At 41.9% G+C, this 22436-nt stretch overlaps 2 protein-coding genes and 1 non-coding gene across 14 annotated transcripts in view; 2 read left to right on the top strand and 1 right to left on the bottom strand.

Annotated features, from left to right (window-relative positions):
- Positions 1–13169, bottom strand: part of Ubn1 (ubinuclein 1) — a 36233-nt gene extending 23064 nt beyond the window's left edge. Inside the window, exons 1-6 of one of the 6 annotated variants that reach the window (NM_026666.4) lie at positions 12445–13169; positions 9385–9498; positions 7862–8149; positions 1158–1244; positions 596–691; positions 152–286 (exon numbers count right to left, since the gene is read on the bottom strand). In NM_026666.4, coding sequence (NP_080942.1) covers positions 152–286; positions 596–691; positions 1158–1244; positions 7862–8110 — 567 coding nt within the window. In that variant the 5' untranslated portion in view covers positions 8111–8149; positions 9385–9498; positions 12445–13169. Of the gene's footprint in view, positions 1–151; positions 287–595; positions 692–1157; positions 1245–7861; positions 8150–9384; positions 9499–10146; positions 10291–12215; positions 12305–12444 lie in introns of those variants that run through there. The other 5 variants (XM_030248991.1, NM_001356320.2, XM_006521817.4 and 2 more) reach the window with 5 other exon arrangements.
- Positions 2344–2451, top strand: Gm23483. The gene has a single exon (XR_003952056.1). It is a non-coding gene; the product is annotated as a U6 spliceosomal RNA (small nuclear RNA).
- Positions 13170–13287: 118 nt separating the features above from the next.
- The window catches only part of Glyr1 (glyoxylate reductase 1 homolog (Arabidopsis)), a 36037-nt gene continuing 26888 nt past the window's right edge, over positions 13288–22436 (top strand). For 3 of the 7 annotated variants that reach the window (XR_003951842.1, XM_030249304.1, XM_030249303.1), the window contains exons 1-3: positions 13288–13420; positions 14440–14476; positions 15413–15492. Coding sequence is in view for 4 of the 7 variants with exons in the window: in XM_030249304.1 (XP_030105164.1) it covers positions 13383–13420; positions 14440–14476; positions 15413–15492 (155 nt within the window). In the remaining 3 variants the exon portion in view is untranslated. Of the gene's footprint in view, positions 13841–14439; positions 14477–15412; positions 15493–22436 lie in introns of all 7 variants that reach the window. The other 4 variants (NM_028720.2, NM_001079814.1, NM_001359747.1 and 1 more) reach the window with 2 other exon arrangements.

Here is a 22436-nt window from a genome sequence, read left to right as displayed (position 1 = left end):
GGCCTGACCAGCATCCCCATGTTCACATCCTGTACCTGTCCACCAATCTCCTGAGGCATCCTAAGAGACTACATATTCTAGAGTAACCTACTAATTTCACAGAGTCACATCAAAATATATTTCTAAAGTCCAAAAGAAAGAATATCCTAACCTTCGGAGATTTTTTCTTCTTTTCTTTAATGAAGTCATCTTCAGATTCTGAAGCTTGTCTAAACTGCAAGGTTCCTGAGTTGATGTAAAATCCTCCATACTTTGTAGTCAAAGAAGCAGGAACAAGTTCATCATACTAAAGGGGGAAACATATCATCAGCTCCCACTTCTGCTTCTATGGTCCAAGGTGCACAATTTAAGAGATGCAACTGGGATTGCCTGTCACTCTTCAGACACGATGCTAAGACCTCCTCTCTTCAATCACTAATGTGCAAGCTACTAGATGTTTTGGAAAGAGGTTTTCAAATAAAAAAAAAAATTCTGGGTTTAGGAGGTCTCTTCCTCTTAAGCTCAATGCTGCTTGTGCAAAGAGGACACACTGAGATACCACAACCCCACTTCCCCACTGTCAGTATCATACAATATCATTCCACTAAGTACTCACCGCCTCAGAGTTATCGATGAAAGAATCCGATTCATCATAGCCATACCCCATATCAATCAAGTCCTGTATTCGGTCTTTCCTACGTTTCTTTCCACCCTGAAATTTAAAAGGAAGGAGTCACATGCTTTTTGGTAAGTACAATTAAATGTTGCTTTGGGCTAGTGATTAAGTTGTAAAGTAATGAAAACACATACTACCCCCCAACCTGTCTCTGTCTCTCTTCTTTCTCTCACACACATACATAGTCCAATCCCGCCCCTAAAACTTGAAATAGAGCAGATTTAATCTGCATAAATGGCCTAAGAAAGAAGAACAAAACAGATTCTTCTGCTCTGTAACAAAATAGGTCCTCTAAGGCCTTATTTACGCCTTTAACTCACACACTGCCCTGCCACATAAGAGTTCTGTACCTTAATACATTGGTTTAATAGCTGCATTCTGTTTCCTCTGAATACTACATCTATTTCCAGGTCACTTTTGACTATCCACTAAATGATCATGAAATGCTTGGAGACTATTCTCACTGATGAGGCTGTTGTCTTGCCCAACAGAGAAATCTTACATATTTTTCTTCAAATTTCCGTGCAAGGGCCTCCACCTTATGCCTTTCTTTTTCTTCATCATTGAAAGGATCCAAGACATCTTTTTTCTGGAAAGAGATCATTTCACAAAAAATAAAACACATACATACAAAAAGCCATAGTCTTGGTTAAATAACCTTCCATGATTACCCAACACTTCTAAACTATGTAATAAAAACTATTATTCAGAAATAGCAAGATAAAATACCATTTTTTACTGTGGAAAAAACAGATTTTCACTAAGTGTATCAATTTATTGTAATCCTAGCTACTAGAGAGGCCAAGGCAGTGTGTGAGTTAAAGGCGTAAATAAGGCCTTAGAGGACCTATTTTGTTACAGAGCAGCCACATGGTGGCTCACAACCACCCGTAATGAGATCTGATGGCCTCTTCTGGGATGTCTGACATACAGTGTACTTATGTATAATAATAAATAAATCTTAAAAAAAAAAAAAAAAGATAAAAGGAAGCTGAGCGTGGTGGTGCACGCCTTTAATCCCAGCACTCGGGAGGCAGAGGTAGGCGGATTTCTGAGTTTGAGGCCAGCCTGGTCTACAAAGTAAGTTCCAGGACAGCCAAGGCTATACAGAAACCCTGTCTCGAAAAACAAAACAAAGAAAGAAAGAAAAAAAGGAGGGGAGGGGGCGCTAGAGAGATGGCTCAGTGGTTAAGAGCACTGACAAGGGCTGGTGAGATGGCTCAGTGGTTAAGAGCACTGACTGCTCTTCCGGAGGTCTGAGTTCAATTCCCAGCAACCACATGGTGGTTCACAACCATCTGAAATGGAATCCAATGCCCTCTTCTGGTGTGTCTGAAGACAGCTATAGTTACTCATACAAATGAATAAATAAATCTAAAAAAAAAAAAAAAAAAAAAAACATTTTAAGAAAGGTCAATAGGCTCCAAGATGCTTCTAGAATAGTCAAGGTTCAAAAAGGTTAAAAATGATAGCTCAGAGCATAAGAATACCAACTTCTCTTTAAAGGACTTGGATTCAATTCCCAGCATCCACATGGTAGCTCATAGCCATGCCCAACTCCAGTCGCAGGAAATCTAAGACCTTCTTCTGGCCTGATAATACTGTATGCATGTGGTACATAGACACATACGCAAGCCAAATAAACACACACATTAAATAAATAAACAAAGTTTTTTAAATTAAAAGCTGTGCTCTTTTTGGCAGCATACCTATTAAAACTGGAATGATACAGAGAAGACCAGCAAGGCTCCTGTTGCAAAGATGACATTCGAATTCATGAAACAATACATATTTAAAGAAAAAAGTTTAAAATCCCACAAAATGTAGTACAAGTTTTTGACAACCATTCTGGCTTTAGAAAAATGGTTTGAGGAGTTTAAGAACTTAGCCTACTGGTAGAATGCTTGCTTAGCAAGCACAAGCATTCATGAAAAGGAAAGAGGAACCAAAATACATAAAATATATTATTTATTTATTTATTTATTTATTTATTAGTGCTTCTCAAGTCAAACACTGATTCACAGAATCCTTACCCTTGGAAACATACCTTCAAGGGTCTACTGTCATGACTCTTTTGTTTGCCAACCTCAATAATCATTCTAAATACTTTCATGTAATCTTCTAAAGTTTGCTTTTATTCTATAAGTTTACTCATGTGTTTTTTTTAATTTATTTTATTTATAAGAGTACACTGCAGCTGTCTTCAGACACACCAGAAGAGGGTATCAGATCCCAGTACAGATGGTTGTGAGCCACCATGTGGTTGCTGGGATTTGAACTCAGGACCTCTGGAAGAGCAGTCAGTCTCTTAACCACTGAGTCATCTCTTCAGCCCCCAACTCCTACATTTTTTTAATCAAGTAAATTTTCCATGTTCTTGGGCAAGGAATTTTAATATTAATAGTGATTATAATCTATATGCTAAGACTTCAGAGTGCACATAAAATACTGAAAAATAGATGCTTGCTTCAAAATAAATGTCTCTAAGCCAAGTATGAAGGTACATTCCTGTTATTTCAGCACTTGGAAAACAGAAGCAAAAGAATAATCCTCTAGGGCTGGGGAGATGGCCCAGAAGTTAACAGCACTGAACGTTTGTTCTTCCAGAAAATAGGGGTTCAATTCCTGGCACCCACATGGCAGTTCACAACTGTCTGTAACTCCAAGATCTGACACTCTTACCCAAATATATAAGGAATCAAAACACCAATGCACACACACAAGAAAGTCGAAAGCCAGTCCATACTATATAGTATTGCTTGATTTCCAACCTCAAACAAAAAAAGAAAAAAAATTCTTTATTCTACTTTCCACTCTAATAAACCCATCCACTCAAAGAGATGTACATGATTTATAGTATGTATACATACTGGAATACTATGGTGCATACAAAGTACAAACATTTATGATAATAAATGAGTGGTTTTATATGTTTTGCCTACATGTTTATATGTGCAGTATGTATATGCATAGTGCCCAGAGAGGTCAGAAGAGTACATCAGATCCCCTGGAACTAGAATTACAAATGGATGGAGCCACAGTATGGGTGCCAGAAATGGAACCTGAGTCCTATAAAAGAGCTCTGCTCTTAACTACTAAGCCATCTCTCCAAGCCTACATGGGTTTAAAAAAAAATGTGCTGTTTATTTGTATCTTCTATTTCTACAATGATCACCACATACAACTTAAATGGCTAAAATAACCTTTAGAAATTCCATTTCTAGATGGGCAGTGGTTACACTTTTAGTCCTAGCACTTGGGAGGCAGAGGCAAGGAGATCTCTGTGAGTTCAAAGCCAGTCTGGTCCACTACTGTTATACAGAAAACCCCAACTCAAACAAACACACAAACAAGCCATTTTTGAGCACTACCCAATTTAACTCCTCAAAGCCAAGCCAACACATCTTTTCAATTACTACCCAGAACCAAAGACTCAGTTCTGTCCAAACACAGCGTGCTGGCCATTACTGAGCTCAGCCAAGAACCTCTGGTGCTTAAACCTCAACATATTGTAACTTCTGCTACCTGTGCTCCTGAAATTTTTTAAAAATACCTGTAAGACTGTAAATTCCTATGAGGCAGGGACAGTCTTTCTGACTTTTATATGGTCCTCCCTGTGCAGCAGCACTTCACATTGTAAAGAATATGTGTTCAATGGATTAATAGCCAAATATATCAGATTATACTGGGAGTAGGTGCCTAGGACCTCACACATGACTGTACTCTTAACACAAGACAGATCCACTCAGAATTTGTAAAACTGAAAAGGAGTGATTCCCTTGAAACTTGATCCAAACTTCTCCCTTGTACATGTCATACATTTTTCTGTAATATTAAAAGTAATAAGGAACTTCTTTTCCCCAGCTGCCAAAAATAAAACAAGGTAAGTCAGAGCACTGGAGTTCTAATTTCAATTGTTTTATCCATTTAGTATGAGCCCATAAGTCAATACATTAACCGACTCCTACTATCTCTTTCTCTTCAGAATGAGGACACTATCTATAGTAGGAATTGTGACCAGATTTTATTGTTTTCATCCTGTTTACTTGCACTTATACACATGATGACCCTTGCTATAGATGCACTGATTTCATTCTGCCTTTAAGATTGTCAATCAAGACAACAAACACAGTTTGGGCTGGAGAGACAGACAGCTCAGCAGTTACAAGCATTTGGAGAAAACCAGGAGTTCCCTTCCTAGCACCCATATAGCAGCTCAAATCCTCTGTAACTCCAGAGGATCCAACTCCCTCTTCTGGCTTCTACAGGTAACACATGTGGCACAGACACATATAGACAAACCACTAGTACACATAAAAGCAAATAATGGATGGAGCAGGAGTGATGGCTCAGGTACTTGAGAATGTTGCCTACTCTTGCAGGAAACCTGAGCTCAATTCCTAGCACCCACACGATGGCTCACCATCATCTGTAAGTCCAGTTCCAGGGGATCTGACACCTAGTTTCTACAGGTACCAGGTACATATACAGTGAATAGACATACATGTAGAAAAAACACTCATAAAATAAAATTTAAAAGATAAACAAAACACATTTTAGTCAGGTGGTGATATATACCTTAATCTCAGCACTGGGAGGCGGGAGGGGGTGGAGGCAGGAGGATTAAGAATTTAAGAGCATATTGCTATATGGTAATTAAGAGGCCAGTCTATGGTACATGAGACCCTGCCTCAAATATAACAAAACATAACCCTACACATTTTTATTCAAGAAAGGTGAGAAGTCCTTCTAGCTAGCCATGCTTCCTCCATACATTCCCCAAATCAATCAGGCTGGGTGAGTTACTTGGCACTGAGACACTATGCTAGAGACTTACCAATACTACCTCATTCTACCCAGGTGCTGGCTCATCCTTTTCTACTAAAAGCCACTAGAGACCAAAATGCCACAAGTGTGGGCCTACTTACCTTCTCTTTCAAGCCTACCAATATACTAATAGACAGTGACTGCTTCAAATGTTCTTCATCTAGCTCCTACTCATAATATATGATGCTATGTACATACAAGCACAAAGAAATACAAAACTGGTCTTGATTGACAGCAGTTCCCTGTGAGGTAGGCGGATAGTATTTGAGGCAAGTAGAAATGTGGTGTTTTATGAGCCATGTGCAGGTTGCATGGCTCTGCTAAGTTTATGAAAAATCCACAAATTTTATCATTATGTACTTTTTAAAATTGTATGTATGATACAACTGAAAAATTTGTTTAGATTTTTTTAGTTGGATATAGTGGTGTAAATATGTAAACCCAGTATTTAGGAGCCTGCCACAGGACTCCTAAATTCAAGGTCAGCCTGGGCTACATAGTAAGACTGTGTGTTACTTGGTTTTTTTGTTTGGTTGGTTGGTTTTGTCTTGTTTCCCAGTTTGACACAAGCTAGAGTCATTTTAGAAGAGGGACCTCAACAGAAAAAATGCAACCTTCAGACTGGCCCATAGGCAAGTCTGTGGGAATATTTTCTTGGTATGATTGATGTGGGAATGGCCCACTCTGGGTAGAGAGACCCCTGGACAAGTGGTCGTGGGTTGTACAAGAAGGTAGCTAAGCAAGTGAAAAGAACCAAGCCAATAAGCAACACTCTTTCATAGCTCCTGCATCTGTTCCTGCCTTAACTTCCCCCTTCATGATAGACTGTAGTAGGCTGTAAGCTGAAATAATCCTTTCCTCCTTCCCAACTTGCTTTAGATTTCTACATTTATCACAGCAATAGAAAACAAAATGGGAAAGACATTATCTCAAAAATATACAAAAACACACACACACACTTTTTTTTTTTTTTGGTTTGGTTTTTCGAGACAGGGCTTTGTGGGGAGCGGGTGTGGCGGCAGTCCCAAAGGCGCCAGGGACTGCAGCTAAGTCATATGACTTGCACCTGACTTCCTCATATAAGACACAAACGTCTTGAGTGCTGCGCAGGTGTACCAGGATACAGGTGAACCCAATTTGGTGGAGATTTGCCCCTGCTGCCCTGATTAGCTGAAGCCTCGTGACTGGCGAGGGGGCGTGGCCTGCGGTGCGTGGATGAGAGAGAGTATAAAAGGAGTGAGAGGCCCAGGGTTCGGGGGATATAAACAAGAAGAATCAGGACTGAATAAACTGCTGTTAGAAGGACTGGTGGTCGCGTCGTTCTTGCTGGTCGAGAGCGGGCGCGACAGGGCTTCTCTGTATAGCCCTGGCTGTCCTGGAACTCACTTTGTAGACCAGGCTGGCCTTGAACTCCAGGCTGGCCTCGAAATCTGCCTGCCTCTGCCTCCCGAGTGCTGGGATTAAAGGTGTGTGCCACCACACCTGGCACACACACACACTTCTTTAAAAAGTTAATGACTGGCCAATGCTGTAACAATTGAAGATGGGTAATAGATATTGCCCATACTTGGTAATCTATATGCAAAGATTTGAAAATATGCATGTTTGAAAGTTCCATACTAGAAAAGCAAAACAAATATGCCAAGAAAAAAAAATACATCAAGGTTGGTGAGAGGTAAGCTCGGGCAGCATGAGATTCTTGGCGTTTGCTATCATCCTGACACCCTAGTGCCATTCCCCAGCTCCTACACGATGGAAGAAAAGCTCTAACTCCCACAAGCTACACACTTGAGCACGCTCGTTCTCTCTCTCTCTCTCCATAATAAATAAAGGTTTAAAATTTTAAAAAGGAAAGAAAAGAAAAAGAAAACATTAAAATTCAAAGTTAAAAATCATTTAAAGAAACCAAACTGATTTCAAACAGCTTGAAGCTCACAAAGCCAATTTTGGCATAGGAAGAAAGCAAACAAGCAGGCAGAAGCAGATTTCTACCCATCCAAAACAAGAAACTATGCAAGACAGCAACGATGAGAGTATGGGTATCTTCCTGTTTGTCCTTCAGAGTGGACATAGGAAAGCATGCAACACTGCAACCATCAAAACAATGATCTCTAGTGAGTCATATAAAAATATTAGCACAAAAAAAGGTACTGCTTTTTAAATTTATATAGTTAGCTATAATTCAAAGTAGCTTGAATATGCTATATATTTTCCTCTAGCATAAGCCACAAGGATCATTCTCACCCAGTGCTTGCTCTGGGTGAGTGAGATAAACTTGAGGCAGCTCAGGCCTCTCTAGCCTCACTCACTTCTCTGATATAAAGGTCCATGTGAACACTGGTAGCTTCATGTCAGATCTGCAAAGCAACAAGAATGTACCTTGTCTCCAGGATGAAGGCCTTTTACCTTCCCGCGGATATTCTTTACCAACTCTGGGTAGAAGAACTCTGGACACCGTTTGTGATCTGGTTCAAAGAGAGTGAGTGTAATCCGAACAGCTGCTGCAGCTGGCTCACAGTCTTGATGCTGTTCTGTTCCTCCAACTTCCTCTTTCCTGGACTTCTTCAAAAATGCAGGATTCAAAGAACCTGGGACAGAGGTGAACTGGACCCTGTGGGGCTCCGACATGGCTACCAACAAGTCTTAGTAGGTGTCACTTCATGGTTTCTGTTAACAGTGAAAAGAAGGGCCAGGTCAAACCAAAATAACAAAGGTAGGCATTTTCTAAATAACAATAGCAGGCATTTCCTTGTCAGTTATTCAGTTTTTTAAAAATTTCATTGTCAAAAAGAATCCACTGATAAATTATAATTGCTTTAAACCATTTAAGCAAGTAGTTTTTTGGGTTTTTTTTTTTTTTTTCTTTTTCTTTTGGTTTTTCGAGACAGGGTTTCTCTGTGTAGCCCTGGCTGTCCTGGAACTCACTTTGTAGACCAGGCTGGCCTCGAACTCAGAAATCCACCTGCCTCTGCCTCCCGAGTGCTGGGATTACAGGCGTGCGCCACCACGCCCAGCTAAAAGCAAGTAGTTTTCAATACAAATTTCTCCTATTTTAGAAATCATCTCATACCACATAATTCAAGTCAAAAGCCTATGTATTAATGCAGTCCAAACTTGGGGTTTGTTGTATGTGACTTATTTCTTTTGTGTCTAGAAAGCTCTTTTTAAACAGATCATATGGAAGAAATCCCCCAGTCAGTCTATTAAAGAGTTTTCACTTTTAAATCTAATCCATAGTGAACTTACTGGGCTCTATGCTGCAAGAACAGGCTATAACTTGAGTTTTCCCAGTACCAATTACAAAGCAGACCTCATATGTATGGTCCATGTATAAAAGCTGTATTACATTAATCAAGTACTTGAGAGATTGTTTATTCAGTAATGAACTGTCTTCAAAACTCTTATTTTTAGTATCCTGAATTAAAAGTTTGTCTTTATTACCTTTTTAAAAGTAGTAATTGGATTTTAGCCCATTTCAGATCAATTTTAGAATCATTTTTCCAAGTCCCCTCCAAAATATGACTGTACTTTGCAAAAATAATTCACAAATATGAATTCAGAATGATTTGACTATTTCCACATATATGTAGATATACTAGCATATATTTAATATCCATTCATTTTGTTATTATCATAAAAAAGTGATGCAAGACCATATAAGGGAGTTAAAAATATACAAATGAGTTTTAAAAAAAGTCATTCCAGAGAAACAGTGATGGCACACACTTTTATTTCCAGCACTCGGAGGGCAGAGGCAGGCATCCTGTAGCTAGGACTACATAGAGAAACCCTGTCTTGAAGGAAAAAAAAAGCCATTCTAATTGGACAGCAAAGACATAACTAGTAAAATAGACTCCCAGTGCAGAGTTTATCAAAACACACTTGGATGCTCTACACAGTACCTAAAGGAAGCTTCAGGGCCTGGGAGCAGTGCTGGGATCCACCTGGTTGTGAAACACACCTCAACTGAGGATTAAAGGCATACAGGCTCCCACTTAGAGAGGAACACAGTCTTTCTGTAAGAAATGGATCAGTAAGTCACTCAATTGGACGAAGGAATTGGCAACCAGATCCAGTGTTGTTTTGTCTAGACAAAATTTTTTAAAGGTAGCTTCATTTCAGCCCATGTTTTTAGAAAACACAACTCCAAACCACATAACCAGTAACAATATTCTTGTCAGCTACAAAAGTCTGTGCAAGCCTTAGCCAACAAGGAGATAGGACTAGAGGACAAAGTAAGTTCACCTATTAACTCATTTTTTAAATAATAATTTTTTCAAAAAGATCTATTTATTTTATGTATATTAGTACACTGTAGCTCTAAAGATGGTTGTGAGCCACCATGTGGTTGCTGGGATTTGAACTCAGGACCTTCAGAAGAGCAGTCAGTGCTCTTACCCACTGAGCTATCTCTCTAGTCCCACCTATTAACTCTTAGAAGTCAGGTTTTGGTGAAGTTTTATGATCATATTTAAGGACTAGGGCATTTGAAACATTTAAGATAATAATATATGTTAAAGTCCATGTTAAACTTATTTAATTCCAAATGCTTAAGAAAATATAAGTTGTAAAGTCCACAAAAGAACGTAAGTTGTACTTATACAACTAATTTATGAGTTGTTTATGACCTTGGGAAGAGCTTCCTCCAAGGTTTGCAAGTTTACCTCTTTAGAAACATGAAGTAGTTGGGAGATGGTACAGCATGCAGCACTCGGGAGGCAGAGGCAGTGGCGCTCCATGAGCTCGAGGACAGCGTGGTCTACACAGAGTTCCAGAGCAGCCAGGGATACACAGACAAACAACCCTGTCTTGGAAGAAGAAACAAACAAGCAAACAAAAGAAATATGAAACAAGTCAAGAAAGAAGTACCTGAGAATTAAGAAAAAAACTACAGTTTAAAACATGTTAGAGAATTTAAATAACTTGATTTAAAAGAGTTGATTGTTTAAGAAAATTTAACCTGTTTAACCTGGTGCTGTCTCTAAGTTTTATTCAAGTTTAAGTAATTTTTATTTTCACAAGCATTCATGTGAGTGTGGGTGAGTGTGTGTGTATGTGTGTGTGTGAAAACTTATAGGAGTTAATTCTTTCATTTCATCATGTGGGTTCCAGAGATTGAACATAGGTCTTCAGGCTTGGAGGCAGACACCCTTACCTGTTGAGCCATCTTACAGACCCTCACATAATTTTTTGTCCCATAAATTCTTAAATTTGTAAATAAAACACTAATGAAAACTTACAAGTTTTAAAAATAGCAAAGAATGGGGACTGGAGAGATGGCTCAGTGGTTAAGAGCACTGACTCTTCTTCCTGAAGTCCTGAGTTCAATTCCCAGCAATCACATGGTAGCTCACAACCATCTGTAATGGGATCCAATGCCCTCTTCTGGTGTGTCTGAAGACAGCTACAGTGTACTCATATACGTAAAATAAATAAAATCTTAAAAAACAAAAACAAAAACACTAAGATTGAGCTGGGGATGTCACTCAGCAAAGTGCTTTCCTTGCACACTGGAGGCCCTGATTCAATTAAATCACACACTGGGATTAAATTAAAATGAGAATGGTAATATATAGCTGTAATAGAAGCACTGTGAAGGAAGAGGCAGGAGGATCCTAAGTTTAAAGTCACTCTTGGACAAGGAGAAGGAGGCTTGGATTGCATGAGAGCTTATCTCCAACTAAAATACAAAAAGGAAAAAAAAAACAAACCACAAAGTAGGGTTTAAATACTCCGAATGACTTGAATATTAGTATGCCACACAGGAAAAAATTCTTCTCTTTAAAAAGCAAATTATGGGATTATGGGTTTGTGGTGGTGGACAGATCTTTAGTCCCAGCACTAAGATGGAACCCAGCCTGATCCACAAGGAGCTCCAAGACAGCCAGGGCTACACACAGAAAGTCTTGAAAAACAAAACAAAACAAAACAAAACAAAAAACATATTATGCAAAAGCCTATTTCCAGGTATTCCTAGGGACTGTTTTATGTTTTTGTTATCATAAATACATTCTTTTTAACTAATTTACTTTTGAACTGACTACCAAAAAAAAAACAGAAAAACTTGTATGCTAATTTTTTCATTAATTTCTTTCCCTATTTAATGGCTTTCCCTTTTTATTTTGAAAGGCAAAGTCCTACAAAAATGACAGGTTATTTTATATTTATTTTTGTTTCCTGTCTTCTTTCATTCTTTTGTTTGTTTGTTTGCTTGAGACAGGGTTCCTCTGTGTAGCCCTGGCTGTCCTGGAACCTCACTCTGTAGACCAGGCTGGCCTCGAACTCAGAAATCCACCTTCCTCTGCCTCCTGAGTGCATGTGCCACCACTACTCGGCTCCTGTCTTATTTCATTAACTAGAATTACAGGACATTAGACAATGTATCCTTTGTTCTATTCCTGACTTTGATGGGATTGTTTCTAAATTTAGTTGTAAAGATTTACATTTAAAGACAAGTCATTACAATATTCTTAAATTCCTGGAAAACTCTAATTTCTAAATTAAGAACATTTGTCAAATTTTATGAAATCTTAAATACACTTTAAATGGTCAGTTCGTGTTTAATTAACACACAATGTAAATGACAGTCCTTGAAAAATGTGGTACTTCTTCCAAAGAAAAAACAAGCTGGGGTCAACCACCCAGCTTCTCCACCACACCATCTCTCAGAGCAATTGACAACCAAAGCCTCTACAAGGACACTGCTTTGGGGAAAGGGGCGTGAACCCGTCACCTTCCGAGCAGGCGTTGACTTCAGAAAGTACAGCTGTAAGTTAAGTCCACCCTGACACAGACTCCTGCCGCCTTTTCTTGGGTGTGAGACTTTTCTTGCTCAAAGTCGAGCTTCAACTCGGTCTACGGAACTTAGGGCAGCCGCCCTGCCCCTCGGCAGGTACCAGTTCCCATTACTGTCACCTGTCTTCCAGCTGTCAAAACTTCTTGCAAAGTGTCACACTACTTACGAAGGCTAACGCGGGAGGCTGGACCAGACCGCGGCGCTCACCGTTGTCCCCAGAGCCGACGCGGGCCGTAGACGTCCCCCCGTGGTGGTCCTCATGCCGGCCCGGGACCCTCGGGTTGCGGCGCGGCTCAGCGGCCCGCTCCCGAGCGCTGCAGGCGGGCGCGCGGAGGGCCCGCGCCGCGGCCCATGGCCGGCTCCCCAGCCCGCGGGAAGGAAGCCTCTCGACAAACTGCCGCTTTCTCTTGTCAGCCAGCGGGGGGAGCCGAGATATGCCAAGTCCACGTCCAAGAAAACAAGTCGGGCGACGCCGAGGACGCTTGGCGGGGACGCCGCTCCGGAAGCCGACTGTCGAGCTGGGCGCTCCTCAGCAGTCTGGAGCTCCCGCCCCGAGCGCGGGCTCGCGGGCAACCGGGGCCTCTTCTGCCCCGGGCTGGGACCGAGACTGGCTTCCAGGCCGCGCCAGGGTCAGTCAGGGCAGCAACCGGACTCCAACACCTATCCGCCCGGGACCTCAGGCTCGGCAACGGCCCGGGGCCCGCGCCTGCCTAACAGCCGTAACGGAAGCAGCGGGAAAGACTGGAAATGAGTCTAGAGTCCCGGAAGCGAGCGGGCAGCACAGTCGGCTCCCTTTCGCGCTAGTCCGGCCGCGCCGCCTCCGCCGCCGCTGCTTTGGACCGCGGATGCTTCGTTGTCACGAGCCGGAGGGGAGGGGGGAGGCGGGAGCTTGGAGTCTCTGGGCTTCGACGCGCTGAGAGCGCGGCGCTCAAGTCACGTGCCTCCAAGCAGTCCAATGGACGGCCGCGGCGCGGTGACGTCAGCGCATCCGCTAGGCGGATGACAGCAAACACCCGTCACGTGGTCAGGCCAACTCCAATGGGCGGTGCCGCGGCGACCTGAAGTTCCCGGCTGCCCGTGCGGCGGCGGTGGTTGGGTGGTAAGATGGCGGCTGTGAGTCTGCGGCTCGGCGACTTGGTGTGGTGAGTCCTGGCGACCAGCGCTGAACGAAAGACGGCGCGAAGCTGCTTTTCCTGGTCGCAGGGTTGCCAGCTGGCCCAGGAGTAGTTTTATTATGCACTCCGGACGGCGGAGAGTGGGGAAGAGGAGGTGCCGCCGCGGTGTGAACGACGCTTGAGCGGAAGAGGCTGTCCGGTCCCCGGGGGACCGAGGCCGAGAGGGGCCGCGGCGGTCCCTGCTCTGAACCCTGAGGCCATCCCAGGGGAGGGTTACGGCTCTAGAACTCTGGCTCCAGCTGCCACTGCAGAGAACTCTGGCGTGGCGTGGAGTCCCAGGGTCTCTCCGGACCTCCTCTCAAAGCAGGAGAGGATACCTTGCTAGAGACAGAGCCGTCCATACCCGCGTTCGGTTGGGACAGACGTGGGCTCGAGGCTTGGTTCCAGGTGGCGAAATCCGACTGCCCGGCGCTGCCCCATGAAGAAACCGAGGGGAGGGTGACTTCTCCTTTGCAAATGATGGCTAGGCGGTGATCCAGTGCCTCTCGTTCTGTTCCTTGTGTCCCCTGCAACAGCCAAAACCAAGAGTGACCATTGTCTCCTTGGAACTGCGTAGTTTCCCTACCTAGAGGAAGGTTTCCATGATCATTTGTCAAAGGAAAGCCGATCATGGGGTGAATTAAATCAGTCTTAGGGAAGTCTGTGTTTACAGAGAGAAGTTTCCAACACTCTCCCAGGGAGGTACCAGACCAGTGACGTCCTGATGGTTTTGTTTTTCTATGTTCCTTCTCGGGAAGAGTGCACAGATCTCAGGCACACACACACACACACACACACACACACACATATATATATATATACAGTTTTGTATGTAATATGTGAGGGCCCTGAGCCCAGCTGTGAAAGACCCATCTGGTTTGCCTGCTTTTGTTCTGGCCCTTTTGTTCAGCCTAGAGTTAGAAGCATAGATTGCTTGTTGAGTGGGCTGAAGGAGATGGACTGGCTTTTCCAGGGCAAGTTCTGACTGTTTGTATTATTTTCTCTAGGGGGAAACTGGGCCGGTATCCTCCCTGGCCAGGAAAGGTGAGTGCATTGTTGGTTTTAAAAGAAGGTAGTTGAAGCTAAGGGAGAGGGTTAACATGTTGAATTTCCTCCATTCTCTAACACTGACTTAAAATGGGCTCATTTTGATAAAATGTAGTGTTTTGCCTCCAGTTATCAGTCGGTTTTGAAAGTTATAGCATAAACCAGAGTGTTTAAATATGAGGTAATCACTTCAGTCAGAGGGCTTGTGAAATTGGTTGGTTTTTTATCTTGGAAATCAATTGTAATCAAAATGTAGCATGCTAAAATCTAAGGATGAAGAAACAGATTCTCCAGGAAGAGGGAAGTCTAAATGTAGGTTAGTGAAAAGCTAAAGTATTTTTGTCCCAACTAAGTTTAAATCTTCTTCCCCTGTTACCATATGTGCTGCTCCAGTGCATCTCTGCAGAAGATGGCATTCCAGATTTTTCAAGAGGTGGTCCATCATAGCTTTCCAAATGTTCTGGCTTTTTAGTCTTGCTAGGAATCCAGGAAATGTCTGAAGACTCTTTGCAATATGGTATTTCCTGTGCCTTGGTGGTCCCCTATTTTCACTGCTTCCTGTCTTAACTCTTGCTACCCACAACAAAAGTATTTTAAAGAATATTTTCTGTTTCTTCATTAATCACATCACATGGAGGGAGGGGTGATGTTGCTGTTAGTTTTAACTGTTTCTATGCCACGAGTCATTGCAATAAGACTATCTGTTGGACAATATACTACCTGTTGGCTATGGAGAATTTAAAGAATATTTACATATTTCTTCATATCACAATAGCAAAGTCCCATCTATGGGACAAGTATAGAGCCCTGGTTTGCTTTTGGACATTGTCCTTTCTCAGATCTTGGGCTTTCCAGCCTCACTGGAGCCATGGGGAGTTACTTTCCCAGTAGCCTTCTGGTTCGCCTCATACCTTTTCTCTTTCTCTCCTTCAGATTGTTAATCCACCCAAGGACTTAAAGAAACCACGTGGAAAGAAATGCTTCTTTGTGAAGTTTTTTGGAACAGAAGATCAGTGAGTAGTCCTCCCTGAGAGCTTCATGTTGCTTTTGGGTGTTCCCCTGAGTCTGAACTGCTCTATGAGTATCTAAGGCTTGCTGCAGTGTGAAAAATGGTTCCTCACTCTGGCTTTACGCTTAAATAAAAGGTGGTGTTCTTATCTAGCAAAAAATTATTCTGAGGCTAATGATGATTTCCTTCAGGTAAGAACCAGCGTTCATAACTCTACATGTGGTAGGCATGCTGTTTATATCACGTGCGCTCATGTGTTCTCTCTCTCTCTCTCTCAGCAATTTTTACAAATGTTCTGTGGCCTTGGGGATAGAACACGGAGCCTTGCCCATTTTAGAAAAGCCATTGACCACTGAGCTACATGCCCAGCTGATTTTGTTTTAATGACCATGTAGTGTAGTCTGAGGTACAGTGAAAGCTAAGGTGTTATTTGGTAAAAATACTTGTTTAATCCTGTTCTCATTTATAAAACAAACTAACTTACCTGTGTCATTGCAATACAAAGCTTTATTTCCTAGTGTGTGCTGAACTGGAAGAACCTAGGACCATTGCTTTGAGAGTTTGACTTTACAGAAAGCAAACTTTAAAAAGTTATACTGAAGGAAGAATGTGTAACCAATTGAATATACAGTAACTTGTATAGCTTTCTCCTCAATACAGGATAGGCCTGGCTAGGTAACTTGGTTTCTTTAAGCAGTTGTTTCTGTACTTACTATTGTTTAAAGAAAAATGTTACTTTAAGTTCAAAAAAAGAGTGATTTTTTTTTCTTCTTCTGAAAAGTCCCTTACAAATTGCTTCACACATTCAGGAGTTTATGTGGCAGAGTGCTCTTCCGGGTTTCAGTTTACATAGTATGTTGACCTTCACAATGCAGATATACCCTACCCCCTTTTTTTTCTTAAGCCAGCTTACGAGCTTTGTGGTGGCAGTATTTCAAGGAAGACTACCCTAAGTTGTGAGAGCAGAGCTTGTGAAGAGGGAATGTTGTTCAGTGTCATGATTGAGACTGGACTACAGCTCAGTTACAGAAGAGCACTCGTCTAGCTTGTGTAAAGCCTTGGGTTCATTCCCATTACCACCACTATCCCCACTCACTGACGGAAGGAAGGAACATGTTATTGTCATAGACTACTTGAAGAAGACTGTCCTGATGAGAAAAACAGGTGTTGGTTATACTGCATAGGAGTCTACATTTCTCAGTGCTAGATGGTGACCCTTCATTTCTAGGACAGTGACTATTGTCTTCACCTTTGGGGATCTCAGTAAGCGAGCAAGATTTAATAGTTCAGCTGGGATGGTGTGCAGAAGAGGGCGAGGTCAATGGAAAACAACGGGTCTAGGAAAGCTGATGGAAGACAAGATGGAAATCCAGTTCCGAAGCATGAATAGAGTTTGAATGATTGGGAACAAAAGTGGCAATGTGGATCCTTGGCTTGGTGCCATGGGGGAAAAAAAGAGGCTCCTTGCCTGGCATAGTAGGAAGTAACAGGCAGTATTATTGACCATACCCTAAGCGTGGCTGAATGAAGAACCAAGACATGTGTGAAATAACTATGGAAACTCATTTATTTGAGGTCTGAAAGCCATTATTTGATTTTTTTTTTTAATTCTAAAATTCTAGAAGGATAAAGTGGCTTCCCTCTATACACAAAATACTAGAAATAAGACCCAGGAAATTGGAATTATATAAACTGAGCACTTAGTGATAAAGGGCATGTGCTAAACACATAAATAATTACCTGCTGCTGGTAGTGATGATGTGATTTCTTGAAAATAAGCTCTCCTGAGTACACGACAAGTGGCTACAGGGCAGCTAGGAGCTATAAATGACTTTAAGTGTCTTAGCCCCTTTGATGGAGTTCCACATTTAAAAAAAAAAAAAGCATTTTAAAAGGGCTCATGGTGAAGCTTAGTGGTACAGTAAATGTTTAGCATTCACTGCCCAGTACGTCCGAGTTTGCTTGGTGTCTGGCTGGCTGGTTTGGGGTGGTCAGCGAGCACAGGATCAGGACTTGCAGCAGTGCTGTTACAGAGGCTGCCTCTGGGTACTCAGTGCTAAGTGCTGTTACAGAGGCTGCCTCTGGGTACTCAGTGCTAAGTGCTGTTACAGAGGCTGCCTCTGGGTACTCAGCGCTAAGGCTGGTTCATTCAGGGTCAGGGTGCAATCTTTACAGGTGAGATCTCCAGATTAGCTGGTGGTAGCGGAATACTTGGGGAAGTAGCTTTGGATGTGTTGTATGGCCTGACACTTATCAGATAACTGGTTCTACCCACTCTCTGATCTAAGCAAGCCAAAGCCAAAGAAGGGACACATCAGACAGAAGAGTAGGGCTCATTACTGTGGGAAAGCAAAGCCTGAGAAAAGCATCGTCAGGAGTTAGGAATTGGCTAGTAGCCTTCAAGAGTTCTGCAAGGGACGCCTCAATTAGAATGTTGTGTAACTGTTCAAGAGCAGCACAATGACTCCCATGTGAAGTAGTCACTTTGGAGGTGGTATAGACAAATGATAGCTGAATTTTTTTAGAGATAAGAACTAGTTTCTAAAAGACAAATATATCTGTGGCTGTGATGGGTCCTTTAAGACTGACGCTTTGGGGCTAGCCCTTGGGACAAAGAGGCAGGCAAACCAGCCTGCTCTATATAGCTAGTTCCAGGACAACCAATACTACACATAGAAACCCTCAGAGTGGGGGTAGGGATTGACACATTAATTAATGGGAAAAAATGTATGTAAGTGTTTTTTATATTAGCAAGGACCTTTATTACAGAATACAATGCATAGCTTCTTGAGTAAGATATTAGTATATGATGGTTCTGGAGAGATGGGTCAGCAATTAGGAACATTTACTACTTGTTCTTGCAGAGAACCTGGATTTGGTTCCCAGCACTCAATCAGGTAACCCTTTGGCTTCCAAGGATGCCTGTGTGCACATGCTACTCTTTATCTCACATGGCACACATATATGCACATAATTTAAAAAGAAAATATTTAATAGTATGTATATGTATATACATGTGTGTGTGTGTGTGTATATATATATACATATATATATGTATATATGACCCTGAAGTTTTAGACATCTAGCTTTTCCTTTCCTCTCTTACCAAAACATCTAACAAATTATGTTGGCATGCCACAATTAGGAATAGAGGGTCAAACCTGCCTCATCAGGCCACTGTCTTGAGGACAGGACTTAATATGATGGAGTCAACTCTCCAATACACAACTTTCCACACTTACTTTAAAATCCAGGGGAAAAATATCTTCAGCATGGCTTTGTTAACTCTACCACAGTTAAACATGAAGAAACATTGTGTGGGAGTCCACCTTGGACAAGTCTGTCCTTGGTTGCTGCTCATTAAAGAGATGAGGCTCAGGGTTTAAAATTTTGATGAGACATTAGAAGGATGTCTCCATGGTTTATAGGAATTACTGCTCTCCTGGAAGACTATAGTTGGTTCCCAGCATCCATGATAAGTAGCTCATAATTAACTTAAATTGAAGTTCCAAAGGATCTTATACTGACATGCACACATATACACATGCCTGGCTTGCAAACACAAATTAGTATCTATTTAAAGAGATTTTAAAAACTTGATCAACAGAGGCTGGCAAAATGCAGACACAGGTGCTTGCTTGCCATTTCTCATAATCCAAGCTCAGTCCTCAGAACCCACGTTATGAGAGAAGAGAACTGCCTTCCTCAAGTTGTTCCCTAACCTCTACACTAGCACCATGGTGTTTGTGTCTGCCCACACATACACTCACACAGTTGAAAATTTTTGATTAGATTGTTAGTTGGAAATAGCAAAGTGAGAAAGTGTTCATTTAGTTTGCAGGTACTCAGAGCCACCAGTTCAGAAATACTATATCAAAAGCTGGAGTCATGCCCAGTGCTTAGGAGTAGTTAGGCCTGGCTGGTACAAGGTGTCTTGAGTCTGTCCTAAAGGTGACTCTCCTAGAAAAGTCTTGTGATTGGTGATGAAGAGCATACTGGGTTGAAACTGTAAGCATGCCTTTATCTTTTCACCAGGTATTGACTAATCTACTTTCTCTGCATCTGATACCATTTAATAATAGTTAGAGGCTTAAGTTAAGTGAGTGGTATGGTCCAGTATTCTGGATATTTGACTGGTACAACCTGTCCCTGTGCCAGGGCTGCATGGTCGTCATGTAGAGCATGGATTAGATTTTCCTTCCCAATAACAGAAACAGCTCATGTCCGCATAGTGACTCCTCCATGGCTGAAGACAGTGCCATAGTGAGCGGTGTCATGGAATTACAGAGGAGGTGACTACTGCTTGGGACAGGCAGCGCAGCTAGAAAGCCTCATCTAGGCTTGAGAATGTCACCAAGTATCTCAGTTCCTTTTCTGTTGCTTTCATCAACACCACAACCAAAAGCAGTTTTGAGGTAAGGGTTCTTTCAATCTTATACCTTCAGGTCTTTGAGGAAAGTCAGGCAGGAACCATGGAGGAGTGCTGCTTACTGGCTTGTGCTTACGTTCAGCTATTTTTCTTTTTTTTTTTTTTTTTTTTTTTTTTTGATTTATTTATTGGTTATATGTAAGTACACTGTAGCTATCTTCAGACACTCCAGAAGAGGGAGTCAGATCTCGTTACGGATGGTTGTGAGCCACCATGTGGTTGCTGGGATTTGAACTCCAGACCTTCGGAAGAGCAGTCGGGTGCTCTTACCCATTGAGCCATCTCACCAGCCCTCAGCTATTTTTCTTATACAATCTAAGACCAACTTCCCAGTGGTGGCACTGCCCACAGTGGGCTGTGCCCTCCCATATGAACAATCAAGACATTTCTCCATGGGCATGGCTGTAAGCCAATCTGGTCTGGGTTCTCCCTCTTCTTAGGAAAAGGATCTAATACGTGTTTGGTTGTATCAAGTTAACAATAAGAACTAACCAGAGCCGGGCGTGGTGGCACACACCTTTAATCCCAGCACTTGGGAGGCAGAGGCAGGCGGATTTCTGAGTTCCAGGACAGCCAGGGCTACACAGAAAAACCCTGTCTTGAAAACAAAACAAAACAAAACAAAACAGAACTAAACTAACCAGGACACCAAGTTCTAGAAACAAAGTTTTCTAAATCTATCTTAATTGCAAGTCTTTTGCTGTTTCCTCTTGGTGGTGATGGTGGTATTTTGTTTTGTTGTTCTTGTTTTGGTTTTAAACTGGATCTCACACTAGAGTAGAACTCCTGTTCCTTCCTCATCCACTTCTCCAGTGCTGGTGTGACAGGAGTGCACAGCCACACTTGGCTTAGTTTGACATGAACTAGACATTTCCATGTTGCCTGTGTGTGTGTGTGTGTGTCTGTGTGTCTGTGTGTGTGTGTTTCCCATTGCCTTCATTTTTGATTAGTTAGGTTAAAATTAAACCTTTATCTTCAGCCACTTTCAGTGATTTTGTTTTGTTTTAAGACAACTATAAAAATGGTTTTCTAAGTACTACTCACGCATCCAGATGGAGAAAGGACCCATGTAATCTGACCTGGGCTTTATGCCCCTGTCTTTTTATAGGCCATGCCATCTAGCTCTATTGTGTGCTTCCATTTCTAAGCTCCACCCCAGGTCCTTATACCTAAGCAGTGGAGGAGACACATGTATGAGATTGTCAGATGGTTTTCACTTAAGGAGAAAAAGTATAGAATTTTTTATTTAAGTGGAGTAATTTGAGAAAGGCTTAGTGACAGTGTTCCATCTGAAGAGTTTGTAGGAAATATGACAAGACATCAAGGAACATGCTGTGGGTCTTATCAAATGTATTCACAGCAACAGGCAGACTGAGTTTCTCACTACATACCTCTAAGCCAGAAAGTCTAGGGCAGCCCCTGCTGAGCAGCTGGCATGGTAAGTTTACGTAAAGACCTTTAATATTGGTTTTTGGACTCATGGTGGAGCTAGAGATGTTAATTTTTTTTAATGACTCTGAAAAGAATAAAGCAATTCCATTTTTTGTTCTTCTTCAACCATTCAGGTAAGCTAATTTCTTTTGGGGGAAAGGAGGCATTGGCTTACTGAGTTGGTTTCTCTGTGTAGCTTTGGCTGTCCTGGAACTCAGAGATCCACCTGCCTCTGCCTCCTGAGCGCTGAGATTAAAGGCGTGCGCTGCCACCACCACCTGCCTAACTAGTTTCTTTTTTGTTTGTTTTTGTTTTTCTTTGTGGATTTTAATTTTTGATTTGAGTAGGGTTTTTTTTTTGTTTGTTTTTGTCTTTGAGACAGGGTCTCACTATGTAGCCTTAACTGACCTGGAACCCACAATCTGCCTGCCATTGCCTCTCAGGTGCTGGGAGTAAAGGTGTGTTCCTATACACTCAGCTCAAGTAGACTAGTTTCTTGGGTTGTACCACCCCAGAAATACGATGCAGAATCAAAAAGTTGTATGTTCCTTTGTGTAAACAGTAGCATATTACACATAGTGCTTTTTCTGCTTTTTAACATTTAACCAAATACTTGAATGGGCAGCCTCACAGATTGCCAGTTAGTTTGGTTTTCATCATTTACTATCATCACAAACAATGTGTAGCTAACTACTGTCCATAAAAGCAAAGCTTCACACTTTAGGCACAGACTTGATAAGTTTGACTTTTTGACTTCCCAATCAGTGGCAAAGTGCTAAATGGGTAGAGCTTCTTCTGGGTCCTGGGGAAAGGCTGTGAAGCCAATCCTAGGTTACAGCTCATTACAAGTAAACACAGCAGCTGTGTGAGGCTGAGTCCTCAGAGCACGTGACGAGCATATACAAACCCTGCGTTCATCTTAGCACACACACCCTGAACCCCCTCTCCAAAAAAAGGTCTTTAAAATGCCATTGACAGAGTTGGTAGAGTTTACTTAACATGCACAATACTCTAGTTTTGGTTCCCATCATTATATTAATCAGGTGTGATATACACAATAGAATCCTAATCCTAGCACTTGAAGGTGA

This window comes from Mus musculus, chromosome 16 (genome assembly GCF_000001635.26).
Source record: "Mus musculus strain C57BL/6J chromosome 16, GRCm38.p6 C57BL/6J".
NCBI classification, from domain to species: Eukaryota; Metazoa; Chordata; class Mammalia; order Rodentia; family Muridae; genus Mus; species Mus musculus.
Note: the sequence above shows the minus strand (reverse complement) of the source record. Positions and strands in the feature narration are given on the sequence as shown.